Genomic DNA, 17,370 nt, shown 5'->3' on the forward strand with positions numbered 1-17,370 from the left:
CAGAACCTGTGATGGCGGGTGTCGCGGACAGCGCGGTCACTGGGGATCCTCTCGCTCTCCCGCTGGTTAAAGGCATGCAGCCGGTACGGGTCCTCGCCGCCCTTCCACCTCCGGGCACTCAGGTACCTCCGCTCTTCAAACTGATCCCAAAGGTCGTCCCAGTCCACGTCCGATTCCTGCGCGCACAAAGTCAGCCCCGTTAGAGACAGCAGAGACTGGAGGACGCCTGATCTCGCTCCAGAGGTGCTCCCGAGCCCGCCGGAGGTCGGTCAGCCCTGCAATGTGGGCAAGTGCTGCAAGAGCAGGCTAACCAGGAGTCCCGGTAAGGTCTTCAGAGTTTATTCTTTGTCCTCATGTCCTGAAACAATATGTCAAAGAGAGCTTCCAATTTGAATAAAAATGACTAATTTGAACCCAAATTCAGGTCTCTGGTGGATGTCCCTCTCAAGCAGCACCATCTCAAGAAAACATACAAACATTTTGTAAGAGTTTTCATTTTTCTGCAGGCAAAAAACAAAGCTATTTTACATCACATGACCCATTGCCCCCATAACCCTTCAGGTAGGAAAGGAGTAATCCTGCATTTCCACAGCCACATCCTAGCCCCAGCTCCAGCAACAGGGCCCTGGAAGAAGGGGGCCATCATGCTCCCAACCCAATTTCAGTCCATCTTTGCCACCACATGTCTCCCACTGAGGATTTCACCCCTACCACAGGGAGAACATCAGGAAAGCACGTGTCTGTGTGGTCCTCCTCACTCCAGAAGGATGGAAAAGCTGCATTTTGGGGTTACCCAGGAGCTGCAACAACTTTGGGGGAGTTTAAGCATTTCTTGATGGTTCGGTGCTGTCGGAGTTGAAGCATCCCTGAGCAACAGAAGCTGTCGGGGGTTCAAGCATCCTCTGGCAGCATCTGAGGCAGCCAGCACAAAACAGAGCCGATAAGATCTCATCGCTACAGCAGCACAACCTCTTTGATCTCAGCCTACCTGTAACACTGAGAGATGCAAACATTTACAGACATCTCAGCCCTAAAGAAAATTGTGATCTTATCCAATAATTGATCTTTTCTTCTGCTTTTCTTTTTTTTTTTCCCCTCCTCAGTTCACACCATCTCAAAGCTGATTTTGCCTGCTAATAGTGCAAAATGAAGCTTTTGAAAAGGGCGATTTTTATCCCATAATTGATTTTACTCGCATCTGGCAGTGCATTTTTTTGTGGTCACAGGAAGGGGAGGAGGGAGCACTGGCTCCTGCAAGTGAACCATCACAGAAGCAAGCCAGGCACCTCCAGCTATAGGATGCCTCACATTTCTCTGGGTTACAGTGACATGAGCACTCCCAAGAGCCAAGAAATTCCAGGGATGCAGGGCATTCCAGATACAGGGTTGTATCCATCCTCCCCGGTCCTGACCCCATGGCCTACCCAGAACCTCCTCCAGCACCGACCCCAGTGCAAGAAGATCAGAAGAAACCCCTGAGTCACCAGCCATACTGAGAGGAAGTTATTCAGGACTGGAATAAAGTTATTCAAGGCTGGGAGAAAGTTATGAAACCAGTAAGGTCCCTGCAGGAGTTTTACGAGGAGGACGCACATAACCCAGCCACGGAATTTCAGGAGGGCCGACGTGCACAGGGTGATAAATGCTGTTTATGTTGGGTTTTTTCTAAGGCATCTTGCAAAACATGATTTAGCACCGCAGTAAAAGATCAGGGAAAAGTGAGGCGATTGCATCGCGGAGCCAGCGACAGCCTGATGTTTATAAGATTTCACGATGACCCCAGGAGGCCTGGTGCTGCTGAAACAACCACCAGAACTGCACTCCCTAAATTTTAATGCTGTGAAGAAAAATAAAAGTTGGTTTTATCAAACTTAATAAGAGAGATGGCTTTCAAAAGTGGCCACACAACACTTAAGGCTGTAAGGTGTGTGTGTGTATATATGTTGTTTTGGTTTTTGTGATGTCAGTTGGATGTCAGCCTTGGATCAGCTAGAAGGGTGCAGCTGGGCAAGAATCTGATGGCTCAGGTGGGAGGGCTGGTGGATTTCCCCAAGAAATCTGGAGCTTCTGTACCTGCTACAAGGGCAGCAATGCTCTGGCCAGGCAGCAGAAGCAAGGTTTGGCATATGGCAGGGTCCTCCAGGGTCTGGGATGGCATTTTCCCAGCATCCATCTAATTCCACTAATGTGCTGTTATCAGGGGTGGGGTCCCAGCAGTAAATGGACAATTACCTTACCCCACAGCATTCACCTCTCATCCTGCTCTGGATATACCTTGCATTCCAGGGTTGCATTCCTGGTTTACTCTGCAGTGACTAATTAATATTCCTGTGCAATCTCCACCTGAGAGACACCAGCCCACCTTGATTCACCCAGGTTCTCCTTTTTGGGCTGAGGAAAGCTATCAGTGGGATGGGTACTAAATATTGGGTAATTAAGTAAACACCTGAGATTTACAGTAACTAGATGCCAGAGATTAAAGAGTTATTTTAATCCCTATCTGGCCACAAAACAAGACCAGGGATTGGGTTCACTTTCTCAGCCAGAGGTAGATACTGGGGGTCGGTCATTTGCTTTTGATCTACATCACCCACCCAAATCTTCTGGGTGTTCTTTCCATCCCAAGCCTCCCTAAAAGGGTAACTGAAATTGGAGCAGAATGCTCAGCTCAGACACAGGTGCACAGTGACCTCTGCAAAACACAGCTGCTCAAAGCAGGAGAGGAAGGCATGAAAAGCTCCCAGCTGTGCAAGCAGCAGGAGACAGGAGACCTCACCAACCTGCACACAGGGACTCACCTGTTTCTCACCTGCACCTGATCCGAGACAGTCAATGAGAGATAAAGCATCAGGAGAAATCCCTGTGCTCACCCAGGGAGAGCACATTGGTTACAGGTTACCAGATAAGGTCTTCATTCTAATATTTCCACAATGTATTATCACCTCTTCCTCACACCAGAATTCTGTCTTGGGAGTTATTTAACTGATGTGCAGAAATCTAAATTTAATTTATTATGATCTAACTCACTTTAGAGGCCAAATTACCCTGCACTAGAAAGGGATCAAGTCAATACTCCACTTGCCTTTCTATTTATCTTCTACAGGGCTCATCTCTTCAAGTTTGCTATACATTTTCTCTCACGTACTAGTAATAAATTTTCTTTTTTTTTTTTGGAATTAGGTAATTTCTCTTTCAACACAGCAGTTTAATGACTGGTAATAATTATAGGAAACACAGTCAACGCTTAAAAGAGTTAGAGCCACTCAATGAACAGAAGGAAAGAAAAGAAAAATATAACCAAGTGGTGGCTGTCTGCTCTTGGCAAACAAGTGCTGCCTCTTCCAACACCACACAGGGGAGTACACAGGGGTGGTCAAGGAGAGGGACACCCACAAAAAGAAAGGGACAAAACTTATTGTGGAGAGAAGCTTCCATCTCACACCAGCACTCAGCCAAGCGCAGGCTTCACCAAGAGCTTTCTCTGCCATTTCAGTAAAGCACCCCCCAAAATATGACCCACTAAAGGCACCTCCTCCAAAACCACCCATCACCCTCGTTGGCTTAGGGCACACAGCCCAGAGCAGGCACAGAGGCAGCTTTTCACTGTAACTGTACATTAAAGATTAAAAGCCTCTCAGTGCAAAGATGTAATTTGTCATCTGCCTCTTAAATCACAGCTCAGAAACAAAACAAGACAAAAAAATACCAAAGAAACTAAGAAGGGAAAAAAATAATATTTAAGAAAAAACCAAGTGGTGCTGCGGGGGGAAAATGGGTCATTAGCAGTAAAACTACAATTTCCTGGCAACTGCTAATGCCTTGTTTATGTGGATTTCTGTGAATGTGACATTTTAACGGCATAATAATTGTGTGATTACAGTACAGCAGGGATTGCTGGAGCGGGAAGGAGGAAGAAGCAGCCCAGCCGGCTGCGGCTGCTGCGGGCCTGCGGCGTCCCCGGCAGGGCATGGGAGGCCAGGCCAGGCTGGACGCTGGGCAGGGAACGGGCAGCTGTGGCAGCACTTTGGCCACCCAGAGGCAGCCCAGCACTGAAAGGGCACGTCAGGTGAAAAGCCTCCAAGAGGAGCCAGCAATGACTGGGGACAGGCAGGTCACACCACCCTCAGGGCCAGCCTCCAGCTGCCCAGCAAGACCAGGAGTGGGCAGTGTGAGCCAAAGGGAGATTCTGATTCACTTTCTTCTTTTGTGGCACTGTTTTAACATAAAGAACTTAATAAGCCTTTGCTAAAATAAGAGTCATTTTCCTTTTGGGGCTGCTGGGTTCTGCCTTCAGACCAGAGTGAATTGGACCAGTGCCATGAGCATCCTTTCAAGAGGCAGCAAACCCAAGCCAGCCCAGAGGGCTGGCAGAGTTGACAGGGTTTTCCAGGGAACCCATTTGGCCAGAAAAAAAGGTTTTGCCTGTGCAGGTACAAAGATGACCCCAAAGGAGTCTGGCAAAAGCCAAATGTTGATTCCCCTCAAACCTAGCTTTCCCTGAAAAATCTCATCCCTACGTAACACCTGACTGAGCACTTGCCACTGAGCCCATTCCCTGGGACTCAGGCATTAAAAAACAGGAGGGGAGGGAGAAATTAAAAATTCCATCAGCCTATCACAAGGTCCAATGAACACGTGAAAACTCTGGAAACTCAGATGCTAGGCAGCACGCTGCTGCCTGGTCACGCTGTGTCACTCCTCTGCCAGCGAGGACATCCTTGTGCTCAGCAGGCTCAGGGGCACTGGAGGCAGAGGGCAATCTTTCAGCAGGAATTGCAACCAGGCATTATACAAATGAGATTTAGAAGTCTCACTGAAGCGCAGGGCCCCTGCAAACAGGAGGTTCAATTATAGAGCTGCTGCTGGCCCAGGCATTAATGCCATCTGAAAGGATTATAATACTTCAAACAGGATAGGGCTCATCCCTCCTTGTCCCCCGGTGCCAGCATATGCACTTAAGAGGGTCAGCAGCATCAGAGGGAAAAGAAGTGGGACAGTGTCAGACTGCCTTCATCCACATCCTTGAATAACCCAGATGGAGCAGTGAGGCACAAGATCCTGCAATCAAGTTTTGGTGTAGTTTTCTCAACCCCAGAGCCCAGTGCCTCGGATTAGCCCTGAGCGAGCAGTGCTGTGCATCCTGATGGCCTAGGATACAAGGGGGAGACAGGCAGCACCACAGCCAGTCTCTGTTCCATCCAAAAAGGATGTGGTGGTAGCAAAAGTAGGCTGTAGGTCTTTGGAAAACAGGCTTTGTACTCATCCTGCATCACATCCTCCAGTGCATCAGGTACCATTCAGCATCAAATTCACACCAACCCTGGAAGTCACCTCTTTCCTCTTACCCTCCTTCCCCAAACTGCACAATCCCTAAGACAATCAAGCACTTTGTATAAATACAAACTTAAGTGACTGCAGGCATTTGTAGGAAGCGACAGAAATGCTTGAAGTTAAGTACTTGCTTACGTGCTTCACTGGCTCAGTGGCCCTGCTTTGTGCTGACACAAATCACACACTTGGAATGGAGGTAGCTCAGGGCCTGACCATGATCTGCCCTAATTAGTTTTCTGACCCACGGAGATTATAGCTCCAGCTCATTTATTTGAGGGCTGTGAAACTCCTCTTCCTCCTGCACCGGTACCCGAGTACAACATGCATGAGAACCTTGGTGGCAGCTCCTCAGCGACCCCATGGAGACATGCAGCAGATCCAGGATCCCACCCTGCTCCAAGGAAGACCAGCACCTCCCCCTGCTTGGAGGTAATTTTTTTTGTCTCTCAAAGAAAAGCTTCTGATCTGAGTCTGTAATGACCCCACTTTGGGGGAACTAAGAACAAAACAAAAGAAAAATCAAATAAAATATTAATACAGATACCTAATTAAAGCAAAGCACTTCTCCAGCAAAGCCTGCCCTGCAGCTGGGGTCCCTGGAGAAGCTTTGAACATTCACCATCAAGCTTCTCATTGCCACTGACCCTTTCCTGCTCATGCACATCCACAGGCATTCTGCTCCGTCTTCAAATTATGGAGTATCTCCTCCTCCTCTGCTGGCTCAGCAGGGAGCACGAGTCCTTGAGGACCTTTCAGTGTTCCACTTTCTCACTTGGCCCTGAGGCCAAGACCACACTGTCCACACCTTTTCTGCCCACTACCTCCTGCGTGGGCACAGCCTGGATCTCTCCTTTGGTGCCCACACACATTTAGGCAATCAAGGCACCTGCTGCATCAGGCAACAAGAGTGACAAAGGCTGGAAAGGGGCCATGGAAAAAGATGTGACCTTCAGGAACTGGATGAAGACTTGACCCTCACTAAGTACAGCTGCAGCTTCAGCCTGGATGGAAACATGCCCCTCAAGGTCTTGGAGAAGGCTCTTCAGCATCATCCTCCAATTGTCCCTACACTCAACCAGCATCAGCACAGGTTGTTGGCCACCGAGTCAGTGCAAGCAGCTGACCCAGGGCTAAGGAATCTGGGCTGCCATTAAGTCAATCACAGATAGAACCAGCAATTTGTGTATCTTATTGTTTGCATCTGTGGTAAGCATTATACATGGTCTGAAACACCCTCCAGAGGCTTAAATATGCTCAAGTCTCTAGCCTAATATAACAGCATGAAAAGCCACTGGAGAATTACTGATCTTTTTCCAGTAAGGGCACCAAAGCTTTAATTTTAAAATTGATGGCCGGGGCAGTCACCAAAATGGGGAATTTATTCACAAATCAGGAGCAGGGGACTCCAAGCTGCATAGAGGGGAAGATGACAGATTCATTGCTTTGATGAAAAGCCAAATTTTGTTTCAAGGGCTTCCCTTAGGAGAAAACAAGTCAGCTCACAGTTCACACCACACTTATCAGCAAGCAACTGCTGCACTGGCAGTGGTGCCAGGTTAAAATATATCCACAACTCCCACAGGCAGCCAGAGCTAGAGCTCCATATGTGGACAATGCTCCTATCCACTGGCTGTAGCACCAGGCCACCATCCTGTCTCTACAGAGGGACAGGCAATGCATGCTAGCAGCCAGCCAGCATCACACACCCCAGACAGAGCCCAGGAATTCCCATGGTGACCCTCACCATCTCCAGCATCGTGAAGAACCTTGTACCTCTCTGTGATGATGGAAAAGAATGCAGGATCCAGCCACTGACCTCTAGAAACAACATCCAATAACAAAATTCCTTGCATTTCTCCACCTAGAAAGATGTTCTTTCATCTTGGACCCCCAAAATCAGGTGTGTTCATAAGAGTCTCACTACATAAAGAACACAGATCTTAACTCTTTAAAATTATAAATTAACCCATAGGATAGCCTGACACATGGAGACAAATCCTGCATAATTAAAAAGGAAAGGAAGCCGATTATATCCTCCTGGAGAATATTGCTGCCTGCTTCTGTTTTATTTATATGTTAGAGTGTATAATGAGCTGAATATTTAGGAGGTCAGCACAAACCAAGCTGCTGACTGGACAAAAGAGAAGACCCAGCTCTGTCTGTGCTGGGAGTCAAGCTGAAGGATGGAGAGGATTTTTGGTCATTTCCTCCTACGCCTGACCACAGCTTTCCTGGGATGCTGCAGGACTTCTCAGTTCAACTGCTTGTGCTTGGGCTGCATCAGTCTCCCCAAGTTTCTCTCCAAAAAAGGTCTTCTGGGTTTTCCCACAGCCCCAAGGATGAGCAATGCCAGTCCAAGTCCACGGCAACTGTGAACTCTTCTAATGGGTTTACAAACAGTAATTCTAGATGGCAAACCAGACAAAATACATTTTAAGAGTCTCTGCTTTCACTTATTTTTTAAGATTTCAGGTTTTAAAAACCCAAAATAAGTGAAAAACATCTGGACTGGCAGCAGCCCCACAATGAGTTGAGCATCAATTCCCAAGCCAAATTCCCTGAGCTGATGGGAGCAGTCCCTCACCAGTACTGCCACTGCCACCCCCATCAGCAGTCGGATACACACACCTCCCCTGGGCTCTCTCCATCATTCTCCACCTGCTAATTCCCAAAAATGCCTTTGCCCCTTGCCAAAGGGGATCCCCTAGCAACCCTCTCTGGGCTCACCAGGGTGCCAGGAGATGCCAAAGAGCATCTCGGGGGCCATGGAGCCACATTAACTGGTGCCCCAGAGGCAGCCCCTCCCCAGCCCTCTGCCCCACTCAGTGCCATCCTCTGCTAGCTGCATGGCTGGTGTGTGGGTGAGTGCAGGAGCTGATCCCCAAAGGTCATCAGCAATTACAAAGGGCACTAACTGGGAAAGAAATTAAGGCAACACCCCATGTGTGCCCCCCCATCAGCCAGGTTCAGCACATCCCCAGGATCACAAGAGGTGAAATATATAGAGGAGAGCCCAGAGCAATGGTGGGTAAATAAAGTGGCAAAAGGGAGTTCCTACATGGACAGACAATGTTTTGTTTTCCTTCTGTGCCTTTCAGGACAGACACGAGCTGCTTCCCAGCCATGAAGGTCGAGCCAGCCTTCCCAGGCTTCAGCAGGAGCAGCAGATGATTTAGTACTTAGGAGCCCATAGCTGTACTCCGTCTCCAGCTGAGCTTTGCTCCTCCTCCTGCATAACAGCCAAAATCCTACCAAACCAAGAGCTGGAACATCTCAGAGGTCAGGGAAGGTCTTCTCATTCCCCGTGGAGCTGTGGCTCCTGCATGCCAGAGGACAGCCCAGGACAGGGCACATCAGGGGAAAGGAAAGGGAAAAGGGAACAGGGAGGGAAGAATAAAGGAGCCAGCCAAGCAGATCCTTGCTCTGAGGGTCCTGCTTTGAACCCAGCCCTTTAAAAATCAGGAGGTTAATCCCAAACACTCCTCCCAAGAAGGAAGGGATCATGCTGTTAATATAGTCAGCATCCTTGACCCAACATGGCCTTTTCACAGCAGCAAAGCTAGGGGTAATCTATCTGGTAATTGCTTCCATGAGGATATTTACACAGCTTTAGAAACTAATGCTACTATCCTTCCCTGAGCAGCCACCTTTCCAAGGCAGGCAGCAACAAGAGGGGTGATAAGTAACAGCAGCATATGAATGTGAAGTGTCTCCAAGGGAGGGAAAGGTTATAAAAACCCACATATAACATAAAAATAGATATTAAACAAAAATACAATAATTTCAAATACACAGGATAGTTACATGAGTGGCTTTAGCTGCCTTTAAGAAGCCACCAGCTTCACCCTTCCCCTTCCCTCTGACAGCTAACTGCTTTGGGGAGCAGAGATGCACCAAGACAGCACCAAGGCATGACCTGCTCCAAGGAAGGAGCTCAGCAAGAACAAGAAATGCTGTCAGACCAAACTCCCCACTTCTGCACTTGATTTCTGGTTCTGGAAAAGCCCTGGACTCCCTCCAACCATGCCTCAGCTTCCCTGCTCCTACAGTTAAGTTACAAGGCTCCCACTGGGTGGAAGCATGGCTTGTGCTGAGCAGTTCCAGTACAAGGGCTTTTTTTCCCTTTTCCCACCTCTCACTCTTAGCAGAATGGGAAGAGCAGAGGAAAACCCTTGCTGGTGACTAACCAAAATGCCCCGAGCCTTTGCAGAGAGCCATTCTGCCATATGGCCACTGTGCAGTGATGTGCTACAGCCTAGCCCAGTCCAGACCATGTCAAGCAGCTATTGTGGTAGCAGTGGAGAAATTCCTGGTGAAAGCTCACCTTCTCCAATAGATTTAAAAGCATCACCAGAAAACATGAGAGCTGCCCTAACACATGTGATGCAGGGGCAGCAGAGACTGTGGGGTACTGACCTACAGGGCAAACTCTCAGGGCTCAGCTGGAGCTCAGGAGCTGCCAGTGCCCGCCTGTCAGACACCATCCCCCTGTCAAAAAGTACTGGTGACCCATGTCCTCATCTCAACAAACACATTTTGCAGAGGAAGGTGTTTCTGTAGCCCACAGCTGGTCCTCAACACACAGGCGCAGGGAGATGAAGTTCAGGTCACAGCAACGATGCCCCAGGGTGCGTGTACTCCTCAGATGTACCAGCCCATCCTCCCCCCAACTCCCCTCAAGGAGAAACTAGGTATAAAACATTTGTGACAGCAAGAACAGATCTAAACCTTTGATCCTTAGGTACCTGCTGCTGGAGTGTCTGCAAGATCCTCGGCCTGGGTACACTATGACTGACAGCACCGGAGATACAGCAGCATAATTTAGAGCATATGTGTCAGCCCAGCATTCCTCTATCTCAGCTCAGTAATAGAAATAAAAAAGTCAGTGTTGGCTAGTGAGAAATGCACCCTAGGAAGATATAGCAAGTTTGAAAATAATCAAGCCTGCTGGGGAAGGACTGTGGGTTCCGGCCAGCCATGAGCAAAAGCGCTGCAGGAGCCTCAAGTGCTGTGCCTTGGATTGATGCAGGCTTGGCTGGGGATGGGAAAAAACAGAAGCAGGACGTGGCTGGTGTGGCCTGGCCAGGCAGATCTCCAGGCTCTGGCCATCCTCCAGCAGCACAGCCCTGCTGCTTGCATGGGAAAACCCTGAGCAGAGCCATGTCTGGGCACAGAAGTTGCAGCACGGATATTATAAAAACCAAACCCATGCTAAGTCTCCTGATGCAGCAAACTCAAAACATCCAAGAGCATGGGGATCTGGATGGAAACCAGAAACCAACACCAAGCTTTGCTCTTATTATCCTAAAAAAAAAAAAATCTGCATTTGGCACTGATTGTCTTTCTCACATACAAACATACGTTTCACTGCAATAAGGAAAAGAGCATTTTAGAAGTCCTCAGTCATGAAAACACAGTATGGAAGTCCTGGTGAGCAGCTTCTGCTTGGGCTTGGACCAGTCCCCTTGTCTGATACAGGAAGAGATTTCCTCCACCCAGGCAGTACAGCTCATGGCATGCACCCATTAAGCTCCACAATTCCACACACTGTGGAAGCAGGAAGCCCTGCCAGATACCTCAGTGTCTCAAACCTCCAAACCTCATCCCCTTTCATGCAGACACCAGGGCAGTCCTGTAGATGATGTTTTGTCACAAGATGCATTTGGGCAAGCAGAGCAATCCCAATACAAGCCAGCAGCAAAGCTCAAATCCAGGCAGAAATAAGCTGCCCTAAATCTCTTGGGTCTTGATGTTTTGGCAGCAACAGGCTTAGACAGTGGCAATGGTTGTGGGCACAGCACAGCTCCTTGCAGCACAGCTGGGTGGCAAGACAACACATGTTCCCCTTACTGGCCTAGGCAGCACAGAGGTGTCACCACAAAAGGCTTTCCCCCAGCTACCAGAAACAAGTTGATAGGCAACACCTCCAGGACCTCCAAACCCAAAGAGTCAGTTCTGGAACAGCTCCACACTCACTTCTATGGAGAGCATCTCATCTTGGCTGGACACATCGGCTCCACTAGCAGCTGTGCACTATCTGCTGAAGGCAAAGCTCCCTGCTCTTAGAAAGTCGTGGGAAGGGAGGGAAGTCCCTCATGTGACACAAATAGTGGAGAGCAGAGGCTGGACCCACATTTAGGCAGCGCCATCACCCATCTGGGCCACATCCCAACCCACACGCCTTTGATCCCTCTTGCTCCAGCAGCAACACACTCCCCTTGCCTGCAGAGCTGCATTAAGGATCAGACACAGGATAATACAAATGAGGTCGCGCTTGCTGCTGGCAGTAGCTGCAAGGAAACGAGGAGCCAGTCTTTCCAGCCAGAGGGAAATAAGATGCTGGCAAACTCTGGCCAGGCAGGCAAGGAAAAGAGGGATATGGCTGAGACCTGGCTAATGCAGTTTCTCTGCCCGCAGTTTTGGATACAGTGCCTATTGGGCCACAGCTACATCTCCTTGCTGAGGGAACCATGTCTCCAGCTGGGCTTCCTGGTGGAAACCAGGGGACTGCAAAGGAGGCTCATGCCGCTGGAGGGAAGTGTCTCACACCACCCCTGCTGGGCCTGTGTAACCAGAGACAAAACACAACCTTCTGCTGTCTGGATGGTCCTGAAAGCACAAGGCAAGGCCCACATTGGTGATGCTGCTTCTCTTAATGTTAGGCATCAACTGGATTTGTTTTTTCTCATAGATCTTTTTCCATCCTTATCCTCTCCTACACACTCTAGTAGCTCTTCTCTTCCAGGCTAGGCCTGTCTCTGTCTCCCCTCACTACCCCAACCCTTGGCACCAGTATGTCTTCAAATGAAAGGGAGAAGATGCCTGGGGGTACACTCAGTCTTTGAGAGGCATGCTGGAGCAAGCAAAAGCCACACTACCTCAGGGAAGAGCAGAAACCATGTGGATAGAGAAGATGTGCCAAGCAGCAGACATGCTACTCCATGATCTTTCCCGAAAACACATCAGCCAGTTTAGAGGTCCTATCAGCTGTGTATAAGGCATCTCAACCAGCACCGGTCCTGATGGCTGTAAAAAAACCCACCTGACTGCTTTTGTATTTGATTTACTGTTGTAAAGGCACCTTCAGAGCACAAGCTCCAGCTGAGAGCTCTCATAATCTTTATACCCTTGCTATACCCCGAAGAAGAAAAAACTCTCACGAGATGTGAAGAGCTCTGGACACAGCACCACAGGCACTGAGCTGGATGACCTGCCCCTGGCTCATGCACGGCCCTGGGAAAGGCAGGGACACAGAGCCCCAGCAACAATGCCTGCCACTGCCCCAGCCAGCCTGCACACAGATGGTGACAGCACTGGTCCCTCCGCAGCCGGCAGCATATGCTGCTGCTGCTGCTGCCCACATCAAGGCAGACGCCTGGAGAGATGCACCAGAAATAACCAGTTACACAAGCCAAGACTTTTCATCTAGGCAGTCAAAGAGAGTTTTAATCCCGAACTGCTAGGTACAGCTCAGCATCTGAATCCATCCCCCTTTTTTTTTGCAGCAAAAGGAACAACCTCTCAAGGGCAACAAAATGGACCTAAAAAAGTGCTGAGACAAAAGAAGGCCAGTGGGATGTATTGGTGGCTACAGACTGCCAGGCTGGTGAACGTCTGTATGGCAGAGAGTTTCTGCTCCTGGTCTGCCAGAGACCTTTATGTCTGCTTTAACACGGGGCAATAATGCTCACTTAAGAGTTTCATGCTGAATTAATCATTGCAAAGTGCTCTACAGTTCAGCCAGGAGAGATAGGAAGGCAGTGCTAAGCACAATCATAGCTGTACTCAGCAAGACTAATGGTCTGTGCTGTGCTCTGGCCCTGGGAAGCACTGCTTTAAGCTCCTGAGCGGGATGCACAGCAGCCCCGGCAGGGATGCAGCCTCCTCCCTGTCCTAGATAGGCACAGGAACATCTGCCCAGCTGCCTGCACTGGCAGGGGGCTCAGCTGGATCCAGCTGGATCACCCAGCTCCAAAACTGCTGAGCTGAGGAAGGTGGTGTTCAGAGGAGCAGGGGAAAAAGAAGATCTCATTTAACAGCCATCTGGACCTTTTTCCCATGCATTTTGTCCAGTTACTGCTGAACCCAGCCAGGTTTTCAGCACCCAGAAAATGCTGTTGCATGGGCTCCACAAGCACCTTGCGTCCCAGCACACTGAACCTGCCCCTGCCAGCTTTCTTTGACAATCCCAGATTTTGTCCAGAAAGAGGCTGGAGCTATTTCCTATCCACCATTTGTCTGCCATTAATGACTTTCCAGATCTGCAACACAAACCCCCACCCTCCATGCCAGACTGAGCAGCCTAAGGCTACTTCTTGCAGAGAAGCCATCCCCTTGTGTCCCCCCTCTGCACCACTTCCAGCTCTCCAACATGGCAGGGAGCAAAATCAGGCAGGACTGCTGTCAATTCCCATGGCAGCACCCTGCTTGTCCTCCCAAGTTACCCAGGAAAGGCTGTTCAACAGTCCTGTACTCTGCCTCCCTACTTAAACAGGACTACAAAAAGAAAAGCAGCAAAAGCCTCCTTATTCTAAAATACAAATCCAGGCTGCTAAAGGCACCATCATCCTAGTACACCAGGACAAGATGGTTTTCCCCTCCACAGGGTGTTTGTCAGGGGCTCTGCTATTTCACATGTCACAGCTGAGCTCCAGCAGGCTCACTGTGGCTTATCCCTCACTCCTGCCCAGCTTCAGCGATGCCAAATAGGAATGGGCAGCCAACACTACTGGAGCAGGGCTCAGCTGCCAGCAACAGGCTAAGCCCACCAGCCTTTTATTTCCCAAGTGGTGAAGATGAGGAATAAAATTAAAATTCTTTGTTGTGTTTTGATTTAACATTTTATCTGCACTGGAAGCAGCAGGGAAAAGGTGGGAAATGTGGAGCAAGTAACCACTCCGTAGCAGAAGCAGCCAGAAGAAACACTAGGGCATCTAGGGCAAGTTCTGAGAAGCTCATTTTAAAATGTTCCCTCTGCCAACACAGATAAATATTTGAGGAAAAAAAAAAAAAAAAAAAATGAAAATTCAGTTGACTCATGAAGAACAAGCATGTTAAATATAGAAAATAAATCAAATAATTAAAGGGCAAAAGAAATGGGATTTTAGCCCTGCTTTGAGCAAAACTTTCATTACAGCCTTACCCAGGGAGCTGCTTTTCACCATCAGAGTGGGTAAAGTAAGTGGCAAAGTAAGCTTTTGCCATGCTTCTAGGCCACATTCCCAGGCCTCCCACTGGGAAGCACTGAGCAGTGACTTGAGTGCAGGTGTCCTGCCCCGTACCTCCAGAGCACAGCACAGCCTCACCCAGGCCTCCCCATCCTTTCCCTATGTCCTGCTGGGACAACAGAAGTATGGAACAGTGACTGCTTGGCCCACAGAGACCCTGAAATTCTCCATGGGATGTAAACCTGCTGGGAATATGCTATAAGCTGTTAGCCCATTTGCTGGGCTATCCCAGAGCTGCAGGTGTATGTGGCAGCTTTTTGGGAACAGTCCAATTCAAGCTTAAAAAAAAAAATTAATTTAATTTCAAAAATCCAGCTCCAGCTAGTCTCAGAAGCCTTGGGACAGGATGAAATTTAGGCTACAGATGTTACAGCCAAATACTATTATTGCCAGGAACTCAGCCCTGCAATTTAAAGGTGCCCTGGCACAAACTCGCACCAAACACAGCTCCCAGCATCTGCTGCACTCAGAAATTACACACATCAAAAAGGGCAAGTTCAAAGCATCTGCAGCACTTTTGGGAGCTCAGAGCTGAGCTGGCTCACCACAGGTCTCACCAGCCCACAGGCAGAGCAGCTGAGCTCTGTGCTCACTCAGCTGGGGAAGCCCAAGACTGCTCAGGGAGGAAGGAGCCACATGTTCTTCCAACCCTAGAAGCCACTCCCCAACACTGAGGCAGGAAAACACTCCTGGCAAGGCTGTGCTGGCAGCTGTGGTGGACAGCAGGGATTTGGGGCACCAGTGTCCATCCCGACAGGTCTCTACTTCCACAGCCTGCAAGACACAGCGGACAAAGGATGTGAGCAGAAGACTAACAGCCAGGAAGACGATAAGCTTAGGGTCAGGCTCTCTTTTATTAACATCCTTTTCTTTTTTTCTGACCCTCAAAAAGGTCATTTTCTCTTTCTGAAGTGACATCGTCCTAGTCTCCATGCAACAACAGCACCAGAGCTTGGCTGACCTGGTCAGCCCACAAAGGTAAAACAGGAGAAACAACTCCAAAGCACATTTTTTGTATCTGTGATCAGATGGCTGAGAACCAGCAGCATCAACTCCCTAAATAGCACATGGCATCTGAGGCTACACCACTGATCTTGGCAACAACCTCTTCCCTCTCAGCTACAGAAAACCTATACATAGAAAAATACACATATGGATATAGACATGTATGACTTCCACATTACTTTGCCTTTTCCAAACAGTCCAGTAAGGCATCCCAGATTTGCTCTGGCCAAGCAGGAGACTGACATGGCTGTGGCTAAGCAATGTCTCCCATTTGCTGTGCCACACTCAAAGTGTCAGCCTCTTGCTTTTCCTGCCTTGCTTCAATGTGCACAGCTCAGTTTTGGTTTTAATTGCAAAGTCCCCACATTCTGCAAACCAAATGCAGCTGGAACTGAAATTAAAGTGTAAAACCACCCACCAACAAAATCACAATGCCAAATATCAAGTGGGATGCACAAAGCAGAGAGCTTAAACAGGGAGGGGGGAAATGGAAATTACACTAATAGCATGTTTTCATTTGTAATAATCTGAGAGCTGGGTAATGACACTGGAAGGTGAGCTACCCTTGGCCCAGAGAGGTGGCTGTTTATGAAACCATCTGACTGTCAGCAGCTCAAACAACACATGAAGGAAGAGTGTAAAATGGACAGGTAGAGCCAGGCTGTCAGCAGCTCTCTGGGCTGGGAGAGAATATTCTGTCCTTTACCTGACAGAGAGGGAGGAAAAAAAAAATCTAGAAATTGTCTGCATTTTGGGGAAGAGTAGTAGTCTGTGGTTTATGGGGTTTTAGGTCTTTTTCATTGTATCTAATTTGTTTATTTAAGAGAAGCATCATAAATCATTCTTTTCTCAAAAGCAGCACCACGAACAGCTACAGGAGAGTATTCCTTTGCTTTTAAGAAAGCATTGCACAAAAATGATCGGATGTATTTAAAGGGCTGTTGAACCAGTGTAATGCCAGTCTCTTACGTTATCGTGGCTCCTAATGATTTTACAAAGCAAAGAGCTGGAAGAGATTGACTTGGAATTCCTGGCCTCTGCCATTACATTCTGCTCAGACACAAGCAGCATAGCTGAACAGCAACAGGTGGGATGATATTTAATGCCCACCTCTATATCTTGACATTGTCTGGTTTGAAATAGAGTCCTCATGCCATTTACTGGCAGTGAAACTAATAGGATTCTGTAAAAATCAATCCATAAATGCACAGACGCTAAAATGAATGGTTTCCTTTCTGTTCCATTTACGGGAGGGCTCTTTTATGGATATCTATATGCCAGCGTAAAAACTGCAGGAACAACTTTCTAAGTCTTCATTAAATTCAAGGGGACTTTCATAGAGAAGATTGCTTTAAAAGAAACTGCTATTTCCCATGGCAGCTCATTATTACCCACAAACCCAAAAAAACTACACTGGCTTGTGAGAGCTGTCCCAGCTGCCCCACATTCCTGCTAGGCACACTGGAGCTGCAAGAGGAAAACTAAGATCAAGGTCAGGATGGGACAAAAGCCCATCCTGCCCAGCACAGGTGCAGTGAAACCGTGTGTCACATTCACCCACATGCAGAACACTGCCAGCACTGCCAAACCCTCTGCCAGGGTCTGCCCAGCCAGCACAGGGACTGCTGTCAGGGGAGTGTTTCCAGAAAGGAGAAATAAACTCCTCAACTAAACAATGCTTCCTTGATAACATATTTGATGAAAGTGAATGAAACAGAGAGAGGTATTTCTTCCTTGCCCTACCCACCACATTAAATGGCAAGGGTGTGGGTTTTGGGATTTAGGGGTTGTTTTTTTCCGGAGGAAG

At 48.4% G+C, this 17,370-nt stretch overlaps 1 protein-coding gene across 2 annotated transcripts in view; it reads right to left on the bottom strand.

Annotated features, from left to right (window-relative positions):
* Positions 1–17,370, bottom strand: part of GALNT14 (polypeptide N-acetylgalactosaminyltransferase 14) — a 93,316-nt gene that overhangs the window by 59,887 nt on the left and 16,059 nt on the right. For both annotated transcript variants that reach the window (XM_021537019.4, XM_085575873.1), the window contains exon 2: positions 7–176. In XM_021537019.4, coding sequence (XP_021392694.3) covers positions 7–176 — 170 coding nt within the window. The remainder of the gene's footprint in view (positions 1–6; positions 177–17,370) is intronic.

This window comes from Lonchura striata, chromosome 3 (assembly GCF_050655825.1).
Source record: "Lonchura striata isolate lonStrDom1 chromosome 3, ASM5065582v1, whole genome shotgun sequence".
In the NCBI taxonomy this organism is placed as follows: Eukaryota; Metazoa; Chordata; class Aves; order Passeriformes; family Estrildidae; genus Lonchura; species Lonchura striata.